The sequence below is a fragment of the Xiphophorus couchianus genome, chromosome 9 (genome assembly GCF_001444195.1).
Source record: "Xiphophorus couchianus chromosome 9, X_couchianus-1.0, whole genome shotgun sequence".
NCBI classification, from domain to species: Eukaryota; Metazoa; Chordata; class Actinopteri; order Cyprinodontiformes; family Poeciliidae; genus Xiphophorus; species Xiphophorus couchianus.
Window position 1 is genome coordinate 566,657 of NC_040236.1, and position 27,848 is coordinate 594,504.

Consider the following 27,848-nt stretch of genomic DNA (forward strand, 5'->3'; position numbering starts at 1 on the left):
TCGAAAGTAATTGTTTATTGAAAAAAAATAGAGATGTGATAAACATTTCATACACCACTCTGTCTCATGTTCATTTCCAATGAGCATATTATAATGCATATAAACCCCAGACAACATAGGACAGTGCACACTACAGCTAAGATGTTGTCAACCACAGAGAATAGCATTAAGAAACATGAAGCAGCTCTAAATCCACCTGATAATAACAGCACTGCTGTACTTGCTTTAGTCAAATTATGTGCTGACCCAGGGATTTCAGGTGGCTGCCATAATTCTGAGAATTGTTTTCACAAATACTTCTTCATGACACAGGTATAAGCCAAGATGACCCTACTCCAAATTTATTTGGTCATGGTCAAGATGAAAATGGTTTGAAGCACTCAAAGGAAGAACACAGACTCCACAGCTTAAATAGCCCATCTCCTTGATTGAGAGAAACAAAAAGTACATCATGCACATACCCGGTAGTTTAAATTTAAATAATTAAACTATTAGAGTGCTGCTTCAGTGTAAATGCTTGATGCAATTCTGAAGACAGAACCGTAATGATCAAAATTCTATTTTCTATGTCCAGAAGTTGAACATTACTACAGCTCTAGACTGCCACCACCATTCTAGGTTCAGATTTTTTTGTAGATTCATTAAATAAAATCTCAATATGTATAAATTGAAATTGCAACCTGTAAAGAAATATAATGAAAAAATAAATGCATTCTAAATAAAGATATTTCTGATGCTTTATACAAGAATTAGCAGCAATTTTAAACATGATTATCTCTTGAAGATTCTTCTTTTTTGGCAACTTCTTTTTAATTATTTCTTCATCTGCTTTAGCAGTCTTTCTCTTATACGGATAAAAAATAATGGTATTGTTTTGGACTTCTATTGACAACTCTTGTCTATATGATAGGACACAAGAGGAAGGAATTGCTTGGTTAAGCTGACAGCTTCTTTGGAAAATGTTAAAATTTAATTAATCAACTTTTACTTTATTCAACCAAATCCACATTCTTTGCTGCTTAGTGAGATATTTCAAAACACTGAAAGACCCAAAGCTTATCCCCCCTGTCACAATAACACCACCACCACCATTAGCCTTCTTAACTAAAAAATAACAAAACGAAGAAATACACACATTCTCCTGGGCTGCCAAACCTAAAACCCCCTGAGGGGGAGCAGCCTTTTTTACCAGGATAGCATCTCCAGGCAAAATGCCTTGAGGTGAACCTGGGCCCCACTCCTGTACCTCATCCTTGAGTAACACATAATTTCCACCAAGATTTTGCCCATATAATGTAGAGCCTTCCACACAGCCCTGGGAGAAAGTTGGACTAGGCAATAAGACAGTGGTTCGGAGTGAACCTGTGGGGCTAACAGGACTTATAGGACTTTTAGGGCCCTCAGTGTCCTGGATAACAAGCCCTGAAAGGGAGCTTTGGGTTCTTCCATAAACCAATCCAGACATACTCTTTGGATCATTGATAACATAGAGGCCTGGAAACGTATTTGCATGGGTTCCATCCTCCAGCACAAATGTGTTCTGTACATTAGGTTGAACTATGTAATGCATTGGTTGTAGTACAGGGCTAGCGGTGTAGTAAACTGGTGGCTGCTGTAAAACAACTGTCTGAGCTGGATAAGAAAGTTTAGCAGAATGACTAATGTTAGTACTAGTGGAGTGAGGGAGAGTTGTGGTTGTCAACTGTTTGGTTGTTGACTCTTTGGTTGTTGTACTGACATGAGATTGAACAACCTTTGCAGATGATACTACCTTTTCAGCTTTATCATCAACATGCTTTGCCTGAATTTCATAGTTAAATTTAGGTTTAAAGACAGGCTCTGTGATATCAGTGGTGGTTTTGACAGATCCTGATGCCTTTTGTATCACCATTGCTTTTGATGTTAGTGTAGGAGGCGAACAGATCTCAGCAAGTGTCCTGAACTTTGGTCCAAGGTCAGTGAGAAAGTTCAGGTCATTGTCAGGTTCTAAGATGCTGCAGCTCCCCACTGAACCAGCAGAGGAGCCCTTGCCCTCAAAGTCATATTCCAAGAGGATGTCTTCAGATGGCACTGTAATTGTAGATTTCTGTTTGGGGAAGAGAAACAGAACAAGGATTACTGACAATGTTCTCAAATAAGTGTATTTATTCAAGAGATCTAATGACATCAAAATAAAGTCAGTAAGTTACCTGGGAGAAGTAATCATTGAGAATAACATCAGGAAGGGCTATGTCCTCAAAGCAACCTATTTGATGAATACTCTGTGTTTTTCGGCTGAATGAGTCAATTTCATTGCTTGGATTGTAAAACTCAGTTGAAACCCTGTAGTCTATGTCAGTGTCCACCATCTTTGTGGAAGTCGGCTGAAATATTTGGTCCGATTCATAGTAGGTTTCGTTCTTAAGTGTTTCTGTGAATGCTGCTGAAGAACTAGTATTGAAATTTGGTCCTGGTGCTGCCTCAGTTTTTTGTTGGGTACCATACATGACAGGCATCAAATGAACAGGAACATCCTAGAAAAATAAAAACAACTCATGAACATACAAGATATTTTAACAAACTTTAAATTGAACAGTGTGAGTTTGTTTAAATGTTAACTCCTCCAAAAGGACCATAACCCCTACACCAACCATACCACATATTTGCACAAAAGCTGTATGCAAATATACAAACATAACAATTTAGTACATGAACTGTTTTTCACTTATAGGCTATATATGTAGCTCCTTCTACTTTGATGCAGCTGTTTTTGTTTGGAATTTGTATTTATTTATTTATTTTTTACTGATACTCATCTTTATATCTTTAAATTTTCCAAATTTACATATATAGGAATTCCTGCATTCATCATATTGTTTCAAAATAATTTCTTACTTTTACAGCTAAAAAATGCTATTTAAATTGAATTATTACTGAATCACAATACAGTGAACTCTCGCTATTTCGTGGTTCACCTTTCGCTGTCTAGCTGCTTCACGGAGTTGCATCGTGCATTGTGTTGTGCATTCTGATTGGCTAAACAGTCTCTCAGCTTCTTCTCTACCTGTGTGTCAATAACGTTGCGGTTTAATATGTACACATACGTAAAACAGCTTGCCAAATTTAAGTTTGCAAATTCTCTTGCAATTTCAAGAATCTTTTTGCCCAGAAGAAAAAAGATCGACAACAACTACCGATAACTATGTTCTTCTCTCGAAAAAACACACCTGCACCGCGGGCTTTAGAAAAAAAAACACAAAAAACGCTACAGAGCGGAGTCAGGATGCAGCGGCTCAGTCAGAAGAGCAGTGAAATACACGTGAGTCACTATTTGTCCTACTGTACTTTGTATTTTTTTTCATAATCATTTTTCATTTTCTCCCATTCTAATCCAATGACTCGGTCGCGGTGGGGTGGTGCTGATCTCTGCAATTTGAAGCCTTCAGTTCGTATTGATGATTAAAATTATTATTTTACAGTACAGTAGTTATTTGTAAAAAAAACAAAAAACGTTTATACAGTACTTTTATTTGTTAAACAAACGCTTGGGCTTGTAAAAAGGTTTTATTCTTTGGTTTCAATGTATTATGGAGTATTTCATTGTATAATAATTGTAAAAAATATAAAGGTTACTACTTCATGGACTTCACCTATCACGGGTTCTTTTTGGAACGTAACACGAGGGATCACTGTACATAAATGATCAGAGAATGGAGTAGGTCAAAGGACCAATGGCATTCTTGTATTTATGTGTACTACGCTGACTGAGTGTTATAGTGCTAGGGAAAAAAAATCTATAATGCAGTTAAAAAATATTATGATAAATGTTCTTAGTTGATGGGTCCATATTCAAACAAGAATACAGACTATTCAATAAACCAGATATTTACATTGGACAAATAAAATACAATTCTTAATTGAATTTTCTACACACTCTAGTTTTCTGTAAGTTTTTAATTTTCCTCTTTTAATTAAACCCATCTGCCTGTCTTCTTTGTGCCTTCGGTTTCCCACAATTCACCATTGTGTTTCTTGTGTTCTTTAAAGCTAAAATAAATACCTCATAGATGCGATTTTTAAAATATATTTTCTTAAGATGTTACCTTGAAAACATATAGTTGTTTAAGTACAAGTGCAAAAAACCTCCAGCAGAGATTAGCAGAACATGGTAAAAACTTTCGTAAAAAAACAACGTTTTTGCTAAGTAATAATAGCATCACATCACTGCTTTGGTAACTACTTATTCATACTCTCAAACAGTGTTTCTCAAACTTTGTCAGGCCAAGGACCACGTGCCCCATTTAACAAACTCTCACAGACCACCTAATTTGAAATTGCCCCCACAATAATATAACTTGAAATGAAAATCTTAGTCTCTTAACTCATTGCTTTGGTTCCTCCTAGTGTGGGTGTTTTGTAAATATGACTGGCCACAATAAACCCATGAACAAGTCTACTTGGGTGTTTTGAGTTATTTACAGATTCTGAAAGTACAGATTCTAATGCTATAAGAAATAAAAGAAAACACATGGAAATCAAAAAAGTACTAATAACATTTTAGGACTATTTGTAATTTAGAAGCATAATGAAAGAAAAATAGACTTGAGTTGTTCTAGCAAAAACAGTAGGTAGTGAAGATGCTCTGGTCACCGCCTCTTCACCGTCATATCGCATTCATCACAGTCTCAGACCGAGATCTGGGTGCCTGCAGCATGCTATGTATCATAATAGTGTTCAAAACCAAAACTCACCCTGTGAAACTTTCCACCCTGTGAAACTTATTTTGAAACACAATCCTTTGGTAAGCTAACTGTAGTGTTGCACTTTGAACTAACAGAACAGATATACCTAATATTTTGGCAAATGTCCATAATATATTTAACCACAGGAGAATTAGTTAATGTTACCAAACATTTGCATGTTTTTTTGTACAATTTACTGCCTCGGGCTAGGAAATTACAAGTACATGTATCACTTTACATGGAAAGAGGATTAGTAATGATTCCAACACACCTTATCCTCTCCTATGCATTCAGTGTGGTAGTTTATTAGGTGCTCTTTAGTGTCAAATGGCAGATCACTAAACTGGTCTGAGAAGATGGTGTTTGCCCCTCCACACTGACAAAACACCAGCAGCAGAGGGATCACTGCAAAGAGAAGAAAAACATTCTGATAAATGTAAAAACTTTCCTGATAAGCAATAGAAGAATGAAAATCAACAGATCAACAGTGCAGTATACTCAACAATCCCCATTTGCTTAGATTTTGTGTGAAAAACTAAAGGTTTGAGTGCCACCAGCCCACTAATGGAGCAGCCCACCGGGAAATTCTCCAGTACCCCCATATGCCAGACCCTGTTGGGGGTCTGAGCCTCTCTACTTAACTGCTGCCCCAATGACCTGATCCCAGATCAAGTGGAATATCATGGATTGATAATGAATATTTTTAGTCATATTGTGAAGTTTTTGTGTTGAACTTGCAATGACAGAGCTTTACTATTTTTTTCTTGTAAAAACACTCAGCGTCTAATGAATAAATGTGACTTATGTCATGAAAGTTTAACAGGTATAATTCTGACTTTATACAAGTCTTTCATGTTACTGAAGAGGTAGGATGCTAAATTTGATTCATTCAGCAAGTTCCAGGATTGAGCCTGTTTTCAATTCTGAGCTATAAGAGCCTAGGCATTCGTTACTGATTTTGGGTCCTTGTGTGCAAAAAGAGTTCAGAAAAATAACTTACCGTAACTGACTGTTGATATTATGAAATTTCAACCCCAAAGCAACAAGATGAGAATGAGCAAGTACGTTAAACAGCATTAGTAACTTAAACATCAAGTCTCTTTAAAAATATTTGATTTTGACTGGTCTAATTTTTATACCAGATATGCGTCCGTCACTGTCATTTTTGAAGACAATTTTAGAAATCCTGACCTTTGGGAACCACTTCTGATGATGATTGAGTTTGATGCTCTAAACTCAGTCATCAAGGTTAAACTCTCGGTTCCCAGAAAAAGCAATCCCCAGCAGGTTTTTTAGTGTTATTATTAATAAACTATTACTTTGACACCTTGTAAATCAGTCTATTCTTTATTTTGCAAAAGTATTAATTTATTTGCTGTATTCTGTGAATCTGCCTGTTGCCTTTGTATTTGTTCATGTAATATTAATTGTCTGATACAAAGAGGTCTATGTTAGTATTGAACCAAACTTACACATCAATAAGAACAAAGCTGTTACGATTGGACCAATGGCACGTCTAGAAAAGTCAGATGAACGGGCTTCTCCCCTCGATGCCTTTGATCTGCAGTCTTCTTTTCCCACACAGGTACAGACATCCACAGTAAACACCCGTTCCTCTTTGCAGGACAGACCCTGAGCATCTTTCACCTCTACTTGGAGTTCATATCTGCCAGGCCACAGTGCTTTGGCTGAATGAAGAGCAGCTGTTGTATCTGGAGACAAGAATGTCAAACAGTTTTTTTTCTTTTGATTTTCACACTTCTACCACCAAGTTCAATCACAAAGTCATGTCATTTCAACCTAAAACAGTAACCTACTTGGTAAGACAGGCTTTCAAACTATATTCTGGATCAGGACATGTTAAGACCTTCAAGACCTTTTGCCAAATATTAAGCATGATTTAGGCTAGTTTTGCAACAAGCAGAAATGAACACTGTGCAATTATTGAATTGACCATAATTTATAATGTTTTTCAAAATATTTGAGTTAAAGCAGCAGTATGTAACTTTTATTAAAAATATATATATTAATCTGTCACTATGTTGTGACAGTATGATATGAGACAAATCTTCGAAAAGATCAAACTCCTCCACTGAAAAACAGTGTACTATATGTTTTATGTCTGCATTTTCTTGATGATTTGACACACATTTTGTGTTGATATTTTCAATTTTTTATTTTATTTTTATTTTTTACTTACCATTGATGACTTCTATTTCCCAGTTGCCTCGAGTACCTTCTGGTATAATTTGAAAAGTGAATGGAGCAGCATTTGGACTGACATCTTCATCAAATGCAGTAACATACACAGTCTTCTTATCAGAGCATAGACTGGTGTAAGTAGTGGTCAAAGTGGGACAGTGGTCATTGGAGTCAGTGACTTGAATGGCTATTGTTCCAGTGGCTGTCTTTGCTGGCATGTCTGTGGATGACAAGAGATTAGTGCAATATTACAAAGAAGAACTGATCACTGTTCAGGACTTGCTTTCAGGACAACATTTTGTACACAATGTGCCACTTCTCTTTATAACAACTTAACATATGATGAACAAAGCAAATAGCATCAGTAATATGTTGAGAACTGACTGTGCTGTCCATCAACACAAGCAAGATCTAGGACTTCAGTGGACCTCTGCAACATAAGTGCCAATGTAATTTTCAAGACACTTTTTTTAAAATTTGTATAAAATGAAAGAAAATTCACATAAAGGTATTTTATTTTTAATGTATATTTTTTTACCAAGTAGATGCAATTACAGGAAATGACAAAGGCCTTTCTTTTGAAAGACACATTAAGGGAAAAATAATATTAGTCGATTTAGGAACCCAGACCCTTTACCCCCTTCCAGTAACAGCACAGACAACTCATAGAGTTCAGTTAAAAACACAGTACGACAAAATGAACAGGCACAAGCATTGTGTTTTTGCTCTTTTTGTGACACTGAAATGTTTAAAGAGTTTTATATCAGACAAGATGAAGAGTTAATACAAACTTGTCATTCATGTCTCTCTCTTATTGTGTCATGAACCCTGACCTTAGCTGTGACACGCAAGATCTACAGAGGCACATGTAGATCTTAGATTTGGCTTCTTATGTGACTTCCTGGATTCTGTGATTTTGGTAGGGTAGCCATAAGTTTCACATTTGTGTCATGATTTCTCCATTACAGATAATGACATTTTTTTTGGGTGCCTTTATTTTACCAGATAAATTACCGTAAATGTTTGAGAACCAGTTCTCATTTAAAAACATGACCTGAACACAACATTATGACTCACTGAAAGTCTTAAATAGGGATGAGATTCCCGTATGTGTGACGCACATTGCTTTCAGACAAATAAATTGAAAGATTTGAAGGGGTGTGCATAAGACTGACATGACATAACACCTGTCATGAACAGGAAGGAATCCTCATGAATATTTGTGACTGCTAGTGTTATTCAAAAAATAATGACACATTTTATGCAAAGTTGACATTGTTTAAAATATGTTTGTTATAACAACTTGACATTAACCAAAACCAAAATGTCTTTGTAATGACATAACATTAACTAAGAAATCATAATCTGTCATAAATATGTTATTAACATGTATTAATTAGCAAACTTTAATAAGTTATGTAATTTAATATGTTAATACGAAATTACTCTGTCATTTGCTGTTAGTCTTAACTTTCTTCATCTAGTTAATCCTACAGTATTCTAGCAGGATGTCTACAAAGCACTTGCATTTGAAACATGACTTTTAAGTATTTGTTTTGAGTAGTCCAATAAACATCTTCACCAGTGAGAGGGAGAAGTGCACCAACTGGAATGCAGGCTGCTGAAAATATGCTAAAGTAGAAGCCTTACCTACCTAACACAAGTTACAACGGCCAAACCTAATGTGTAAAAGGAAGCAGAAGTAATTGATATTTGGGTATGCTTCTAATTAAGTTTAGATTTTCTTTTAGAAGAAAATATTGACTATATTTCATTGCTTTGTCATTTATCAGAAAACTGATTACTTTTGAAAGAAACAAAATGAAGGAAATCTGTAAGGGAGGAGATTATTTCCAAAATACTATGTTGGGTAAATGTATCATAAAAATGAATACAGTCATTTTGATAATAATATTTACCTTTTGATATTGCCAAAATTTTGGCAATATAGGTACCATTCACTAAGAAGGGTGACTCTCGGTCTGGTTGTTTGTTGAGTTTAATTTCCGCTGTCTCTTCATCAACAGTAAACCAGTTATCTGGATCATAAGCTTTGGCATAGCTGTAAGAAAATGAACAACAAAACAAGAAAATGAACACAGTTTTTTCAACAAGTTTGCTTCTTGATTAGAAAAGCATGGTTTAGAATAACATTGAGATAATGTTTGCACTTTCTTGCAAGGTCTAATTGAGTTTCTGTGATACGCTAACACGGCAGCACTTCCAAACTCAGCTTGTTTGAATCAGGTTAATTTCACAAGAAGCGACCTTGAGGCTTTACTGAATCCCATGAATATGTTAATATGATTAAGTTTTGCTCTGGAAGCCATGACGTTTTATAAAAAAAACATAAGACTGTAGATCCAAACTTTAAACAGTCAGTCTGGAGTTTCAAAGCTGTAAAAACCCCTTCATTTCCCAATTACCATCAAAATACTAAGTTCAGATGTTTTGTCATAACAGTCCTTCTCCTGTCACAAGCTATGCAGCCATAGAAGTTATAATCAGATATATCTAAGAATGAACAAGGTAATAGGCTGGTTTTACTGATTACATGTTTACAGTTAAGTAAAACAAGAATGAATGGACAAATATCTAAAATCTAAATCTATCTAAAGGCTGTTTGCTACAAGGTTCTGACTAACATCACATTTCGCCACTCAACTGCTTACACAGTCAGTAATGTCTGAAAGCAGGAAATTTGTCCTGCCTTTAATTACAATCAGTTCTTGGTTTAACTGGTAAAATAAATTTAACTGGTTTCAATGGTAGTATTACAGTGATGGATAAATTGACTAACCTGACATCATCAGCTACTTTTCCAGTATCTGGATCAACTGCTGGGAACGAAGTAATCACACCGTCTGCTGGTGCCTCATTTGGATCCTCAGATACAGGTACTTTCTTGGTGTCAGGTCTAAATGCTGGACCCTCTGGCACATTATTTACAGCTATTTTTATAGGATAGCTTTTTCCTGGTGCTTTTGGCTTAGGCTTGGATCCTGGTCTTGGCCCTGGCTTGAGACCGGGTTTAATACCTGGCTTAAGCCCCACACCAACTCCAGGTCCAACAGCAGGCTTAAGTCCAACTCCAGGCCCAGCTCCTCCCTGTGGTTTAAGTCCTGCATCCAGTCCTGCATCCAGACCTGCATCCAGACCTGCATCCAGACCTACATCCAGACCTACATCCAGTCCTGCATCCAGACCTGCATCCAGACCTGCATCTACACCTAGATCAGCATCCAAGCCCACATCTAGCCCGAGGTCTACTCCTAAATCCACACCAGCTCCAACTCCGACTCCGACTCCGACTCCGGCTCCGGCTCCGGCAGCTGCTCCAGCAGCCAGAGGACCCCCCTCTCCAACCTGAACATCCACATCCATTTTTATTGGGCCACCTTCTACAAAAGGAGCTACATTTTCAATGATAAGGCCCAGCTCAAGATTCTGTACTTCTTCAAAATCCACTGGCTAATTGGTGGAGATGTTGGAGAAATAGGTTTTAGAAAAAGTGAGCAGAAAAAAACGAGAGGAAGAAATATGTATGAGACCAATTCAAAAACATCACATACTTACTACACTAATTAAAATCCTGACAAACAGGTAGAGAAAAAATACCTTGATCAGCTTTAGGATACCCTCGTTGGTTTCTTTGTCCGTTTCAATGGAAAACAGGTTATCCTCATTTCCTTGGGCAATGGTAAATACAGTCAGCCAGTTATTTGTGTGTAGAAGGTCTTTGTCCAAAGCTTTGATTCTCATCACAACAACATCAGCAACATTTTCATCCACAGAGCCGGCGTACTGCCAAACAACCAGAACATTGTTATGAAGAAGTTTGGTTGAATCTATTATTGAGACAACAAATTAATTCTTATAAAACACATCTAAAACAAACAGGATTGACCAAATGATGCACAACAAATCCCAATGCAATGACTTTAAAATCATTTACAAAACATAATAAAGAAGATTAATATAAACATGATACAAATAGATACACTTCTTTAAAAGCTAGAACTATGAACCAAAATAAATTATATATATATATACAGTACAGACCAAAAGTTTGGACACACCTTTTAGTTCAATGAGTTTCCTTTATTTTCATGACTATTGACATTGTAGATTCACACTGAAGGCATCAAAACTCTGAATAACACATGTGGAAATATGCACTAAACAAAAAAGTGTAAAACAACTGAAAATACCCTTTATATTCTAGTTTCTTCAAAGTAGCAACCTTTTGCTGTGATTACTGCTTTGCACACACTCTGCATTTTCTTGATGAGCTTCAAGAGGTAGTCACCTGAAATGGTTTTCACTTCATACGTCAACCTGCCCTGTCAGGTTAATAAGTGGGATTTCTTGCCTTATAAATAGTTATGAAAATAAAGAAAACCCATTGAATTAGAAGGTGTGTCCAAACGTTTGGTCTGTACTGGTCTGTACTGTATATATAGTATATGTATATATACATGTATCTATATGTATACATGTATATATCATGTACACATATAGATGATGTATACACATGTATCTATTTGCAGGGCAGCCTGCCTGCCCTGAATTTGCTGAATTTTTGCATTTTCCCATTCAAATGGTTGGAAGCGCAGCTGGTGGAGGCAGCAGCGAGCCGAGCCTCTCCTTCGATTGCGCAACCTCTCTCTAACTGCACTGGCTGCCATTTCTATGGGAGCATGCGCCTCCTGTCTGCATGTCGTCAACAAAATGGTTAAAAAACATTTAATGTATGAACTGATTTTCCATAATTTATATTCATACGTGTAGCTTGGCCAATACAGAGAGCGAGAAAAAGGTGGTTTTGAGTTGTACTTCAGCAGGTTTTCCCTTTGCTGTGGAGCATAGCACTAAAATATCTACATTTCCAAGTTTCACTGAGTTAACGGAATTATTCTACCATGACAGCACGGCTATGGATGGCATGTGAAAATATAGTCTTTTTGCCCTTCAATGTTGTCCGTATGTGCAGAATTTTTGTATGTAAACAATAACATGCATGGTTTTATATATGTATATATATATATATATATATATATATCAGGTGTTTTGCTGCCAATTCTGATACTGATCACATCAGGGCCGGTCCAAGCCTCCATGGGGCCCTAAGTAAAATGTGGTTTTGGGGCCCTCTAGTTCTGCTAACAATGTGGACCGGCTGCAATCAGCAGTCCGATCATTAGATCATTCACACACCTGCTTTAAACTTATTGTATCTCTGGCAGTGCTGTTTACATTATGTACATGTATAATGTAGGATACATTTATTGGCCAACTGATTTATCGACCAGTTGATTTCTGGGTGCCGATTTCCTTAATTTTGGGGGATCATGATCAGCTGATACTTACATGTAAAGCCCTTCTTATCCCTTGATCTGATCTTCATCAGCAAAGGTTTAAAATAATGTTTGGTTTAGCCACAAAATGATTTTGCTCAGCAGCAAACAACATTTCCCCAACTGCAGCATAGAGTAGCTCATCGCTGTAGCAGCTATGTAGCCTGACGTAAAAACATTTAGCTAGACAATGTCAAACATTGAGAAGTTTTAATTATTGTTATCAAACATTATCAAACACTCAGAAGTATACAGAGCCAAGCATGAGAATCAATTCATTTAAAGTTTAAACTCAGTTTCAGACAAACACAAAGACCTTTACATAAATGTTTGGCTGTTGTTCCAGGTTGCTATCAAGCTAATTTTCTATTATCAGTAGGGGTGTAGCGATACAATAATCTCACAATACGATATGTTATACGATATTCTGATCATGATACGATATGTATCACAATATTTGGCAAACAATACAATCTGATGCACTTTTATGATTTTCTGAAAGATTTTAGAAGAACAGAGTGATTTTAGTGACATTTTGTGTTCCATAGACTTGGATTTAACTTACTGAAAACTGATTAAAAGCACCAACTACACAATACCTGACTCTGATTGGACAGAGCCCGGAGCTAGCTGTGGCTGTAAGCTGTTTACTACTAGCTGCTGGGGGAGTGGCTCTGCCTCACCCGGTAGTGATTGACTCCTTGCAGCTGCGCAGCGCCGCCATTCCCCTGCTTGGATCTCTGAGTAGGTGCCTCTCAGACTGCCAGGATCTCATCGATCTCTCAGTCTCTAATACTCTTTGTCAATTGCCAATAAGAATGATTGATCTGCCATTATCATCATGGCAATCCTCACTGCACCCAGACTGCGGCTGCGGGTTTCCCCTCTTTGTTTTCCAGCTCAAAAGAGAGTGCCACTGCATGCAGCGTGTTCATTCTTCAGGTAATTCATTATATACAGATCAGAAACCACTAAGCTAAAAACTGATTACGAAATGGATGCCATTTATTGTTCCAGCCTCATTAGTCGCTCCGATATCCAAACTTTGCATTAATTTTGCGATCTCACTGCTTTTGCCGGTACTGCGTTCCGCTTCTCTTTCACGGATCCTTGCGAAACTTTACTTCGTTTCTTAGCAACAAAATACAGCCCATAGTTATTTATTGAAGATTTGAGATTTCCAAAAACAAAGGAATCTGATGTTGCGTTTCGTTTTTTGCGTTTGAAGCTCATTCCCTTTCACATGACCGGAAAAGCCAGTTTTTGACATTTCTGACATTCAGAAAAATATGGTTTACTTATTTTAGCATAACTCCGATTTTACTTGGCCTATTAACACAATTAAATAACTGGTGTGTAGTTTATAATGTGCACTTTAAGCACAAGTTGAAAGTGAGACTGGGGGAGGCGGAGTCTTGCCACTACGTTGTCACAAACCAGACATGTTAAAAAGACGGTATAAGCCTATGAACCCCTATGGTTTAATGTATCAATACTCGTGGATGAAAAATAGATACCTTCCGAGGGTGGGAAAAAAATTGATAAACTGATAAATATCATAGAATCAATATAATTATACAGCCCTAATTAGCACCTTTACAAATCGTGTACATTACATTACATTACCAAAGCACATTAAAACAAACCTTTATCTTGCCTTTTTTCTATTCTTCCTCTTTCTTTCCTCCCTCTCTGAAGGGTAAGTCCTTTTTGAGACATTGTTTTGCTTATTTATCTTCTGACCGGAGCTTTGGACGTGTAGATGTGCTCTGCACATTGCATGGCAGCTCATGATACCAACAAAGCGTGCAGTACCTACCGCGACCACCAGGGGCCCCCAAGAGCAATTCATTGTTTTCTTTTTATCAATACAATAATAATCTATACATACATTATCAAATATATATTATTCACTTCATAGTGAAATTGTGTGTTTTTGATATTATAATGACATAGAAATTATTACAAAAAAAAAAAAAATTCAAGAAGAAAAACTTGACTAACTCCTCTTAGCCACTGTACTAACTGTCTTTATGCCTTCACTACAAACATACTGCTGCCACCTTCTGGATGGATGGAATCATCTTGTTTATACAATATAATTGTTACATTCATAATATAATTATCACGTATATTATCACATTTGTAATTATCACTTCAATATGCTTCCATAGTAAACTAACATTTAGAGGAGCATGGGTTCATATTAGCTGGTTAATTAGCCTGAAGTGGTTAATTAATCTCACCAGAGGCACAATATCAGGCTGTTTATTAGAACTAAATACAGTTGTGATTGTTTAACACACTTTTTGACAGATGTTTTATACTTTCATCGGCAGAAGTTGGGAGTATATGAAATAGGTTATAATTCATACTAAAACAGAAACAAGAGTTGTTGTATCTTTCTTGTTGCACAAAGTCAATAACTGATTTTGTTTGGTCTGGCTTAGACTAAAAAAAATTTATTACCTCTGATTTTTCTAGAGTGGGGATGTTGTCATTGATATCTGTGACTTTGATTTCCACAGTTCCTGTCCCTGTTTTCCCTGATGGTGCACCTCCCATATCAGTTCCTTTAACAACGAGCTTGTAGAAATCATATGCCTGTCAGAAAAAAACAGAACATTAAATGCATGACCACAAGAATAAAGCTGAACAGATCAGAAAATGTCAACTGTTGGATTATCTGGTGGTGGGAAAGCTTAAAACAAATAATAAAAGTTTACATAGTTTTTATTTGAAACTTTTACAGAACATAAACATTTTCTCATTATTTGTCATAATAATAAAGTAGCATTTATTGACCAAAATGTTTCAAAAAGGTTTATGATGTAGATCACAAAGACTGATCATGACTTGAACACATTTCTTGTACATGTGTACATCTACATGTGTACATGTAGATGTACACATGTAGATGTTGGGAATACAGTTATAGATGTTTTCAAACTATGTTGTTTTAAAACATAAAACTGAAGCAAGGGTACAATTGTGTTTTACAAAGTGAAAAGTAAATGTTACCTCTCTGTCCAGAGTGGACTCTTTAACAAATAATTTCCCTGTCTTTTTGTCTATAGTGAACATGTGACCTTTGCCAGCCGGTTCTTGACTGATAATGGTGTAGACGATCTCTGAATTTATTGTTCCAGCCTCATCATCATCCTTACCTTCGATTTGCATAACAAATGTTCCTGCAGTCACAAATGCACAACAGATTACATGATATAAAATGAGCATTTTTGGGTGAAGGTAAGACAGGAGCAGGGAAGCAAAGATAAACCATGTCCATAGACAGCAGGAGAAAGTTAGCAGATAGATGACCAATAAAGAGTATTCAAAAGTTAATAATAGGGGTCAATCAGAGAGCACACTGAAATATGTATTTTTGTAGTAAAGCACACATATTGACCCTAGGGAGTTGGTTTCTACCTAAACTATGAGTTATACAAACAAGCTTCCAATTTAACAAATAAAACACTTATTTTACAAGAGTTTCATTTAATTTTGTTATTCAGCATATTCTTTAAATAAAAAAAGATTTATTTTATTGCTTTGGTAGAGCTGATTTATTTTATACTCTGTCTTTGGCTGACATGAGTAGTTTTTTCCATTCTCCGTACGTAGACAGGAAAGAGGGTAGAGACTCTCTCTCTCTCTCTCTATATATATATATACATACATACATATATATATATATACAGCACAGACCAAACGTTTGGACACACCTTCTAATTCAATGGGTTTTCTTTATTTTCATAACTATTTATAAGGCAAGAAATCCCACTTATTAACCTGACAGGGCAGGTTGACCTATGAAGTGAAAACCATTTCAGGTGACGACCTCTTGAAGCTCATCAAGAAAATGCAGTGTGTGCAAAGCAGTAATCACAGCAAAAGGTTGCTACTTTGAAGAAACTAGAATATAAAGGGTATTTTCAGTTGTTTTACACTTTTTTGTTTAGTGCATATTTCCACATGTGTTATTCAGAGTTTTGATGCCTTCAGTGTGAATCTACAATGTCAATAGTCATGAAAATAAAGGAAACTCATTGAATTAAAAGGTGTGTCCAAATTTATGGTCTGTACTGTATATATGACCTAGTTGTCCATCTCCAGAGTAAGGAGAAGAACTGACCTAGATGAAAGGATTACCTTCTCTGCTTGCCTCTGTGACATTGCCTTTGTGGAGAACAAAATAAGGGGGATTATCATTTTCATCCAGTACAGTAACAGTCAGGGGAATGTTTTCCTCCGCTGAAATTCCATCCTTGAATTTAGCAATGCCTGTTAGCTGCAGGAACCAGAAGACAGGACAGAGTTAGACCTTGTGCTTCTGGCTCTGCAAAACACAACTTCAGAATTAGTTAAGCATTAGTGTTTTCTGTTGTTAAATGTATTATTTCAGGATCTTCTTTCTCTCTTTTGCACTGTATGCTGGGGGTTGGTGGAGGAGCGTGTGGTGAGTGGACTGAGAGTTAGAGAATTTCTAACTTTGTTATCTCTATCTTTATTGGGTTTTTTCTGGGTATTGTTCTTTAAATATTGTGGTTGTTGAGTTAGATTAAATGTAATTGGTTACATTTCTGTGCGTAACACCATCATTTTGCCTTTTGGCGCAAAATGCCGAAAATGGATTTGACCAAACTTACGAGGCAACATGGTTTGAAGATCATACCCAATAATCCCAGTATGACGGTGGAGGAATGTAGTTTGGCGGTGGGAGAAGTTGTAGGTTGTAGCAGCGTTAAATCTGCTGCTCGGATGAACAGCGCGGTGGTCATTTTTGTTGACAGCGTGGAGAAGGCAAGCAAAGTGATTGAAAAAGGCATTGTTGTGAACGATGTGTTTTTGTCCGTTTCCCCTTTGAGTGCTCCAGCTAAAGAAGTCACGATCGCCAACATCCCTCCGTTCATCAGTGATGAATTGTTGGTGACAGAGTTGTCGCAGCATGGGAAAATTATTTCCGCGATCAGGAAAATGCCGTCGGGTTGTAAGTCACCGTAGTTAAAACATGTTTCACACAGAAGACAGGTTCTTATGATTCTGAATAAAAAGAACGAAGACCTTAACTTGGTGCTTAATGTGCGAGTTTGATTATGGTATTTATGTAAACTCGGGCACTTTGGTGTGTTTTGGTTGCGGGGTCACTTGGTTACAGCGTGTCCTGAAAAAAATCTCTCTTCTGATAATTCGGCTCAAACTCGAGATAAGGACAGCGAAAAATTGCCGAATCAAGCTGAGGCCCCAGGAGCGCAGTGATAAAAAAACAGAAGTGCAAACGTCTGAGGAAAATGTTCATAGTGAAAAAGAAGTGCATGAAATACAGTATGTGTGCTAGAGGACAGAGAATAAAGCCTGAAAAATCAAACGGTGAACGATTCACAGGAAAGGCAGTGTGGAAGGACACAGTCAGAGTTTACTAAAGTTTTACCAGAGAAAAACAGATTCTGAAGAAATAAAGGAGGAGGGATGCAGTCAAACACCAGAGGAAGATGGTTTTGCATTTTCTAAAAAAAGAAACATTTCTGAAGGTATTATTGGTTCTCAAACTGAAAATGATTAAAGAGATTTGGAAATGGAATGTTCAGGAAAAGTTCTAGAGCAGGGGTCTCAAACTCCAGTCCTCTAGGGCCGCAGTCCAGCAGTTTTTAGATGTACCACAGGTACAAAACGCTGGAATGAAATGATTTAATTACCTCCTGCTTGTGTAGATCAGTTCTCCAGAGCCTTGCTAATGACCTAATTATTTTATTCAGGTGTGGTGCAGCAGAGGCACATCTAAAAGTTGCAGGACTGCGGCCCTCGAGGACTGGAGTTTGAGACCCCTGGTAGCCTGTTCATCTTGCAAATCCCTTGGTCAGAGTTGACACAGGAAAGGTTATGGTGTGCAAAATGTTAAACACTTTTTGAAAATTACAAAGAACATGAAAAATATAAAAGTAGAAGATTTTTTTCCAGACAAGAAACTTTTTCTTGTGCATGTGAGATCTAGGTTGAACAATAAAAGAAAAGGAGGATATAATGACAAAGAAGTTTACCGCTTAAAAAAGTTGATTGGAAAATTTAAGCAAGAATTCAACAGTGATGATGAGTTTGAAGTTTGTTAAATGTCTGTATTTTCTTTTAGTGTTTTTTCTCCCATCTTTGATAATGAGCCACTTCAGAGTTTCTACATCTAATCTGAATAGAGCCAGAGATGTGAAGAAGAGAATTAGTGTGTTTGAATTAATTCATTTAAAACATATACCGGTAAATGTGCTAATGGTACAAGAAACACACAGTGATTGTTTAAATGAGATAGATTGGAGGAGAGAATGGTGAGGAGAAATTATTTTGAGTCATTTAAACCAGGCCAGTGGGGAGTTGCAATTCTGTTTTCAAAATATTTTCTACCTGTGTCATATCAGTTTGAGGAAATAATTAAGGGCAGATTAATGGTAGTGAAAGCAAAATATGAGTGTTTTAATGTTGTTTTTGTAAATGTATATACTTCAAATGCAAGTCAAGAGAGGGTTCTTTTTTTTTACATAAACTTGAAGACGTGGATGATTTTCTTTTTTTGGGTGGGAATTTTAACTGTACAGAAAATGATCAGTTGGATTAAAATCATTTTGAACCTCATCCAGCTTCAGCAAAGTTCTTTAAACATTTGATTGATTTTTTTTCTTTGGTTGATGTTTGGAGAGAAATGCATACTCAAAAACTACATTATACATACGCTAGAAACATGGATAATACTTTTTCTGCAGCTAGGTTAGATAGAATATATAATTTTAGATATAAGTTTGGAAAAAATGTAATATCCATCCTATAAGTTTTTTGGATCATGCTTTGGTTTCTTGTAGTGCTTTTATTGCCAATATCAAACATAAGTCTGCTTATTGGCATTTTAACACTGCTTTTGTTATTGGTTACTAATTTTAAGAAGGTTTTTATTTCTTTCTGGAGAGTGGACAGAACTAGCAAAGAAGATTTTGGACTGTTAGGGCAGTGGTCGGATCGTGGGAAAATTGAAATTAAAGAATTATGTCAATAGTACACTGTCAATGTTTCATCTGGTTTAACCAAGTCTATTAGAGATCTGGAGATTGAAATAGTGGAGTTGCAGACTTCTGCACAATCCACAGGAGATCAAGGTTATTTTGAGAACCTCAAGTCAAAAAAAGCTGCTTTGACTGATTTGCTGGGCTCAAGAACACAGGGAGTGCTGGTTCGATGCAGGTTTCAGAAAGTTGCTTTAATGGACGCTCCAACAAAGTTTTTCTTTTCGGAAAAAAAACAAGGACAGTGCAAATTCATGCATGGTTTAAAATCAACTGCGGATGTTCTTTTGACTGCAGACGGTGACATCAGGCAGAGAACAGCAGATTTCTATCTGTACAGCTCTGAATACAGCGAGGATGAAGACAGTATCAACGACTTCTGCAGTGATCTTCCAAGAGTTTATGTGGATTTTGCCAAGGAGTTGGGGGAACCTATGACTCGGGAGGAGATTCATGCTGCACTACAAAGTATGGAAGGAGGAAAAGCACCTGGTATTGATGGACTTCCCAGTGAATTTTACAGAGCGTTCTGGTCTGACCTTTACGTTGACCTCTTGGAGGTTCTTGAGCTCTGAGGTTTTCTACCTCAGAGCTGCAGGAGAGCAGTTCTCACATTGCTACCAAAGAAAGGTGATCTCCAGGACATTAAAAACTAGTGACCTGTTTCTCTGTTGTGTACAGACTATAAACTGTTGTCAAAGGTGCTGGCAAACAGACTGAATAAGGTGATGGAGCAGGTTGTTCATCAAACACAATCTTACTGTGTCCCTGGCAGGTCGATGGGGGGGCCTTCTGCATGTTGGTGTTCCCGCTAAAGCCCTTTTTTTTTTTGCCCCGATTTTCCCTTTACAAAAAACTTACAACGTCCTGCAGTGTGTGGTGTGTTACTTGGTGGTGTGTTGAATATGCAACATACATATACTCAACAAATACTCAACATTGTCTGGGCCTGATTATCGCCTGTAGGGTTTTCCCTGACTGGGAGCGAAACGCAGCCTGTTGAATGTGACAGGTAGCCAATCAGAAAGCGCGGTGACGTAAGAAAGGAGTGAAATCCCAAACAGTTGACATGGCAACTGAGAGTCCGGTGGACATCGGAGGAGACATGTGGAAATGTTTATTACTATATGTAAAGGTCATTTTTTATATGTGTTTATTATATGTGGTTATGTTTATTCAGTTAAAAATGTTAACTATGAATAAACATACAAATCATAGTGCAGCAAATAGAGCGACTGCTCCCTCCATCTTTTATCAAACGCCTTTTCTTTTATCGCTTAAAATGAGCCACAAACTATCACTGCTGCTTCTACATCGTCATCCGTGTTTGATTATTCTAAATTCACGTATAGTATGTTGGGGTTTTACTGGATTTTCTTCTGGAATCGGTTAGTGTGGTGTGTTGCTCCTGCTGTGTGGCTGGACTCACGAGCCGACCGAACCTGTTGGACTTTTATCGGCTCTGTGGTCACAGAGGTTTGGAAAATCGTCTGACATTTTAAATCTTGCCGTGTGAAACCAGACCTAAAACTCACAAGCTCTACTCCTCTCATCTCGTCTCGACCACTGCTAACACTCTCTGACTCTGGTCACTATGGTAACGTTTACATATCCCTTCAAAATAAGACACAGATGCGCCACAAAAACTAACATTTTACTTTTGTGAAAATTTTAACTCATGATAATGACTAACAGGAGCCCTGAGCTTGTTTCTCTGTAACGAGACGGTCTATCTGGGAGTGATGAGAGACAATGACACCTGAAGTGTTGCTTATGCACAGGATGCTTGGTCTCTAAGTAGCAAAGCAGTTTGAAGCTTCATTCCTTCATTAACATCCAGTCACCATATCATGCAGAGCTTGGAATGTGGGAATCACCTACTGGGATAAATCCATTCTCCTGTCTCTTCTCTGGGCCTTTTCACCTTCGCAAAGAAACTTTCCAAAGACATCTGTTCTGTTTCTTACTCATTTTGCTGCTTGTGGCTCAATGTTGGTGCGCAAGACGTAACCGAGAGAATCCGGTTAAAGGATTTTCAAAATAAAAGATCCTCTAGACTCAAATAATACATAAAACGGAAATATTTAATTATTTCTTGCGCGGCCCGGTACCAATTGGTCCACGGACCGGTTCCGGTCCGCGGCCCAGGGGTTGGGGACCACTGATCTAGAGGGAGAGTGCTCATTATAAATAATTTAATTGCTTCTCTATTGTGGCACAAGTTAGTGTGTTTGGAACCACCTGCTGGATTACTTAATAGAATTCAATGTTGTATGATTAAGTTTTTTAGGGATGACAAACATTGGGTATTTCAGGCTGTGCTTTTTTTACCTGAAGAGGAGGGTGGACAAGGATTGGTCCATCTAGAGAGCAGAACTGCTGCGTTCAGGTTACAGTTTATTCAGAAATGTCTAATGGGGAGGGAGGAGGAGGTTTTTTGGAAACCAATAACAGGTATTGTTTTGAAAAAAATCGGAGGTTTTGGCTTAGATGTTTCTTTGTTTTTGTTAAATTGTAAACTGTTATGTCTGTATGAAATGCCAATGTTTCATAAAAGTTTGTTTAGAGCATGGACAATTTTTGAGTGGAAAACACTGGAACCAACTGTGTCTTTGTTTCGGCTTCTAGAAGAACCTTTAATTTTCGAGGCACGTTTGGCTGTTCAGGATGGAGTTGGATTGTCAAGAAGACTGCTTCAGAAAAAGGTTCTAAAATTAAGACACATTGTGGAAACGGCTGGACCAGGACTTCAAAACACAGAGGCGACAGCTTCTTTGCTTGGGTTAAAATCGATTCGAGCCATGAGGACTATTTTAGACTTGTGGCTTGAAAAATTGACTTTGGATGAAAAGCAGATGCTGGTGGACTTTTGTAATGGAGAAGAACTCTCTGATTCTACAGATCCGTTTCCAGAAATGGGACTGAATATTGATTTCTCAGAATTGACTGGTTTTCTTTTGAGCACTCAAAAAAAGTTAATTTTTGTATGTTGAATGGAAAATGTTTGTATAAATTGGTTATCCAAGGATTGAATAAGAAATAATTAAGTGGAAGAACTGATACCGTTTGGAGAGACAGATTTAAAGTCAGAGAAAATCAGAAACCTTTATGGAGGGTGTTTTATAAGCCCCCCTTGAGCAAGAGAGCAGTCGACCTACAGTGGAGGATTTTGCACAGTGCTGTGAGTGTTAACAGTTTTGTGTCTAAATTTAGAAAAGATATAAATGAATTATGTCTTTTTTGTGAAGAAATAGAAACTACTACTTTTCACATGTTTCTTGATCGTAAATGACTTCCACCTTTGTTTTTTTTGTTGAAAGATGTTTTTAAAAAATGTGGTGTTTATTGGTCTGAGGTAGCTTTTATATTTGGTGCAGGTTATACAAAAAAATTATGTAGTAAGTGGATTTTGTTAAATTTTCTTATTGGACAGGCAAAATTTTCCATTTATATTAATAGAAGAAATAAATTAAATGGAATCTTGGGGGTGGCGGGGGGGGGGGGGGGGGGGGGGGGGGGGGAGTCGACAGGATGTTTATTCTGATGATAAAAAATAGAGTAAAAGCAGAATTTATGTTATTTTCAATGATGAATAACTTAACTGAATTTTTATCGTTGTGGTGCTTTAATAATGTTGTGTGCTCTGTGGTTAATAGAAAGTTAGTTTTCAATTCAATGTTTGTGTGAATGTTGAAGAAAACTATGTTAAAGTGTATTTTTATTGAAAAATAAATGTGTTGTTAAAATCAAATCTTTCTTTCTTTCATTCTTTCTTTCTTTCTAGGTGAGGGAGATATTAATCCTAAACTGGCAAATGAAATGCCAATTCAACTGATTTTCATCAAATGTAATTTGGTGACAGATGTTTGGATCATGAAATATAAATACTAACGTCCTCTTTTAAGTGGATGATAATTAGGCCAAAGCAATAATGGTTCATTATGCTTGGTCACTCAGGCATTTTGCACAGCTGAATGGTTGCCAAGGAAGATTAAAGAATTTGTTAAACATGCATGAAAAAAATTAAGAAAACACTCCAGGTATGGTTTTGATGAGAGAACAACATTATGACATTATATAAAGCTCATAAAAGTCATTTTTACTTATCCGAGCCCTTTAAACATTTTCTCAACATTACTTCTGTTAATGAAGGTAATAAAGGTGTTCAGTCCATCAGATAAATTATTAGTATTGACACCACCTTGTCAATAATCCGCAAAATATCTGTAATTTAATGTATTTATTTTATTTTTATCTTTTTTTAATATTATTTTAAATTATTCTATTATTTGCAAGTTTTAAAATTTAATACACATGCACATTATGTACATTTAAAAAAAGAAGTCATCCTAATCCCTTGGACCGGGTTAAGTTATTTCTATTCTAATAACTGCACAGGATTTTTTAATGTTATAATCTTGTGCAGTATAGTAGTATTTGTATTATTGTTATTGTTCTTAATAAAATAATAAACTTTTGTCTGATGCTGCTGTTACACCTGACAATAAAGACTGTTTCTATTCTATTCTGTTCTATTAGGTACATGCCTCTCTCTGACCTAGAATTCTAAAAGTAACCATTATTATCATCATTCCCATTCTTACTGTGTCAGTGGTGAAACTAGAGGTAGAACTAGCAGTTCTAAAGTTTAAAGCTTAAAGTAGTCCCACATTTCGAATGAAAAAAACTGTATATGTTTCCAGTGTTTCAGCTGGACTAATGTGGTGATTCAAAGACCTCATAGATAATAAGGACCTACATTGTATGAAGGATATTTTTCCCTGTCCAGAATATCAGTTATTCGTATAAATCCCGTGTTGTGATCCACCACAAACAGATTGAAAGGGGGTTTGTCAGCTCCTGCTCCTGTCAGGGAGTATTCCACCCTCCTCTGTTTATCTCTGTCAGAGCGGATCTGAAAACAAAACAGACAACATATAAGGATCTCACTCAGTGGTATTCAGTGTATGGGGGAATTTTACTGCCATAAGTCAAGAGCACACATTTTCTGCCTGAGAGGACTTCATGTCTTTGTTCTCGAAACTGGTAACGCTTGTACTCAAAACTTCTGCTCTGTTTAAAATATTCTCTGTATTCTCTCAAATCTTTCTCCTCGTGCTCAAAACTTCTCTCTGCTCAGATCAAATCTCCACTCGCAAACCTCTCTGCTGGCTTGCGGTCTCTTTTTTGCTGTCTCGAAAAAAAGTACAGGCGCCTGGCAACCTCTTAGCCAATAGAATGAAAGTGTTGTACTGGGTGCATTTGTTTCATTCTAGTGGGTGTGCCTGTGTGGCTACTATCGATTGTAGCAATCTGCACCACCCAGTGGTGCGTTATGTTAAGTTTACTTCGCCGCAGAATAATTTTTTCAGTGTACAGTCTTGCCATGTTGCCCATTGATAGTCAGTTGGTTAGAAAGCTAGAATTGCACCAAGAAAAATTAATCTCGGTGCAGATTTTATAATGCCCTTTATATCTTTAGCTCTCAAAGGGCATTAAATATGTTATGTTGAGGTCAAAAATATTTGTTCAAGACACAAGACATTGCAATATTTTTCAGAAAGTAAATTGTTTAAGTACTAAGACCGTTTCTTTTTAAGTTCATTCATACAACAAAGAACAATCTTATCTTTTTGTTAAACTCGGTATTAGAAAACACCAACTAGTACCCAAAAGCACCAACACACCAGCAGTGATTTGAAGTACACTAATTAAAACGTTCTGTTCTATCTACTTAAAAAAATACATTAATGCTTAATGTTCAGGACAGATTCGGGTCTCACATGCCTCTTCCAGGTACTGCTAAAAATGGGTTTTCCTAGGACCCATGTTGGTGGGAGGGCTGTACGGCATACCTGTCAGTTTTTGATTTGAAAATAAGAGAAACCTTTTGCCACCCAGTGCATCCGCCGAGGGGGAGGAGGGATTTGTTTTGTGATTAAAAACATCTAGAATCTAAATTTTTAAAGCTTTTTCTGACATGTTTCCTTTTGGTTTCCTCACACCATCATGAGTTAGTATGTATGATGTTGAATGATAGAAAAGAACCTTTGCAATGAATTCCAGATGGGTGTAGTTATGGTTCTCCTTCAGCTTGGCAGGAGGAAGGATCCATTCTCTTTTTGCTCTTTTCAGTGTTTTTAACCCCTTCTCTTTTGCATCAGCACTGATCATCTGAAACCAGAAAACAGATTATTGGGATTAGAATGAAATAATTGCCATTGAAAAAGTTTGGCTCAGATTTAAACTTGAAACTTGATACCATTCAGAGAGAAAGCAGAATGATATCACCTTTATCATTAAAAGAGTTCATTTTAATTGTTATTAACAGCAAAAAACAGTTTTTAAATGTTTTCTTCTCACTGAATATTACATTACTATTATTGTAATACACTGCTGTTATGTACAGTTCCATCCAACAGGCTACACTCATACAGGGAGAACTCCAATATGAAGATGTGACTCAGATTTATATTCTGATCTTTTAATGTACAAGGGTTAACATTAAAGGCAGGTTGTTGCTATTTTATGTGAGAAAAAGCATTTCAGAGAGTTTTAACATCAGAACTATGAACCTCATCTGAAAAAAGTTTTAATGTTGCCAGTAATTCTCCTGCTTGAGTCACAGTGTCACGCTTTTATTGTGTCACGCGCAGCTTCTTAAATCGCATGTAGAAAATGTTTAAAGCAAAATCAATCTTTTATTTTCTCGTTCCTGCTGAACACCAAGCCCTCTTGTAATTTGTCATTATAAACAAAAAAGAAGCAAAGATAAAGTTAGAAACATAATTCATTTATAACAAAAATTGCCTCCCTTTTTATTGAATGGTTTGTATTTATTTTAAGAAAAGCACCAACATCAAAATATGGACAATACTACATTTATCAACTTTTTCTTCAAGAAGGAAAAAAACATTGACATTATCAGTCCATCAGGGAGTGAACACTGAGACAAAGACAGCCAGTTGTGGACTCACCAACACACTCCTAAAACAATTTACAGTTACCAAATAATTTCCCATGCAACTTTTTAAACTGCAGGAGGAAGCAATGGTTCTGAATAAACCCGCACAAATGGAGAGGATCTAGAAGTCTACACAGCAAAGTTAGCCACAATCTAACTTACACTGTTGCTAAGTTAGCCACAGTCTGAAAGTATTGCAGGGAGACAGCAGTGCTACACAATCTGCTCACAGCTATTTGCATAAAAACAAGATGACTGCCCCACTGAGAGCCTGCTGCTGTTAGGAGCAACCCATGTTCATGTTAGTTGTTATAGGCCTATTCTGTACCACAGCTTCAGAAACAGTTAATGACTTTTAAAACTAACATTCTCACTATTAAAACTTGTACATATCACCTTGAGCTTGTTTTTTTGTTACCTTTTTCCATTTACTAAAGTGTTTTAATTTTTGTATATTTGTATTGGTTGAAAGAACATCAACAAAAGAAATAGTTGTTCATAAATTGCAGCATTCAAATAGGTTTAAATACCCCAAGAAAGAAAAATACCATCCAAAATGTTTGACAGATCGAGTTAATTGTGGGATGCATGAATCTAGTCAGTTGAAAAATCAAGTTATGATTTGTTACAGACAATATAAAACTGCAACAAGTCATAGTTTCTCAAACTAAAAATAGAAAATGACTGGAATATTTACTCACCAAGAACAGCACTGTGAAGAGGATCAGCTTCACTTCTGGAGAAAACAGTGCAGCCATGAGCACAGGTGAGTCACAGAGTACTAAACCGTCCTTTCACAGCAGCTTAGAAAATGGCTGCTAAGCCTGTCTTCTTTAAAAGCTATCACTTTTACCCCCTCCTGTCACAACCTGCACACTACTTATTGTTGGGCAAACCGGTTTCACTCTCATGATTCAGTTGTCCTCTGATCTTTTAACTGTCATATCCTTGGATGTTTCTAAAAGGTGTGTCTGTTGTAAACTTTAAAAAAGTACAGGTATGCCCTGAGGGTTGAACACCTGGCAAGCTTAAAACCACTGAAGCATAAAAGGGCCGAAAAACAGTGCATAATCTGAAAAATCCTCCATCTTTTGGTTGCTGATTTTAGTTGTTTTTAGAGTCAACAGCACAGTTAGACTGACTGTTGAGTCATTTATGTATAAAAAGCAAAACTAGAACTAAAACCCAACCACATTGCCTCCCTGTGCAATTGCCATTTGACAGTTTTCCTCATTTGCTGTGGTGCGTTTCTCAGAACTAAATTTATATTTTCAAAACTTCTTGTTCAATCTTCAAATCATTGTCTCTTGTGCACATAAAAAATCTGTTTCTCATTCCTTGTACAGTGCTTATTTACATGAGGATTATGTACAGCTATGTTTCATTGTTGCTAAAAGGTTTTATTTTCAAAAGGTACTATTAATCTGTCAAGCCTCATCTGGACGTATATCCCGATTTGTTAAATAAGACTGTATGGCATTGACATTTAAGTTTTGGCTTTATTCTTGGCACAAAATAGGCCTAATTGCATAACTGTGGGTATATCAGCATTCTCCTCTTC

At 36.8% G+C, this 27,848-nt stretch overlaps 1 protein-coding gene across 1 annotated transcript; it reads right to left on the bottom strand.

Annotated features, from left to right (window-relative positions):
- LOC114150940 (desmoglein-2-like) lies at positions 1-27,161 on the bottom strand. Its single transcript, XM_028027755.1, has 14 exons — positions 26,989-27,161; positions 25,372-25,497; positions 24,083-24,238; positions 16,433-16,571; positions 15,302-15,471; positions 14,750-14,884; positions 10,542-10,727; positions 9,724-10,394; positions 8,843-8,985; positions 6,922-7,143; positions 6,194-6,433; positions 4,993-5,126; positions 2,190-2,513; positions 1-2,086 (listed from the first exon to the last, which is right to left on the bottom strand). The coding sequence occupies exons 1-14, from the start codon at positions 27,043-27,045 to the stop codon at positions 974-976; spliced, it is 3,816 nt and encodes a 1,271-aa protein (XP_027883556.1). The 5' UTR covers positions 27,046-27,161; the 3' UTR covers positions 1-973.
- Positions 27,162-27,848: the final 687 nt, after the last annotated feature.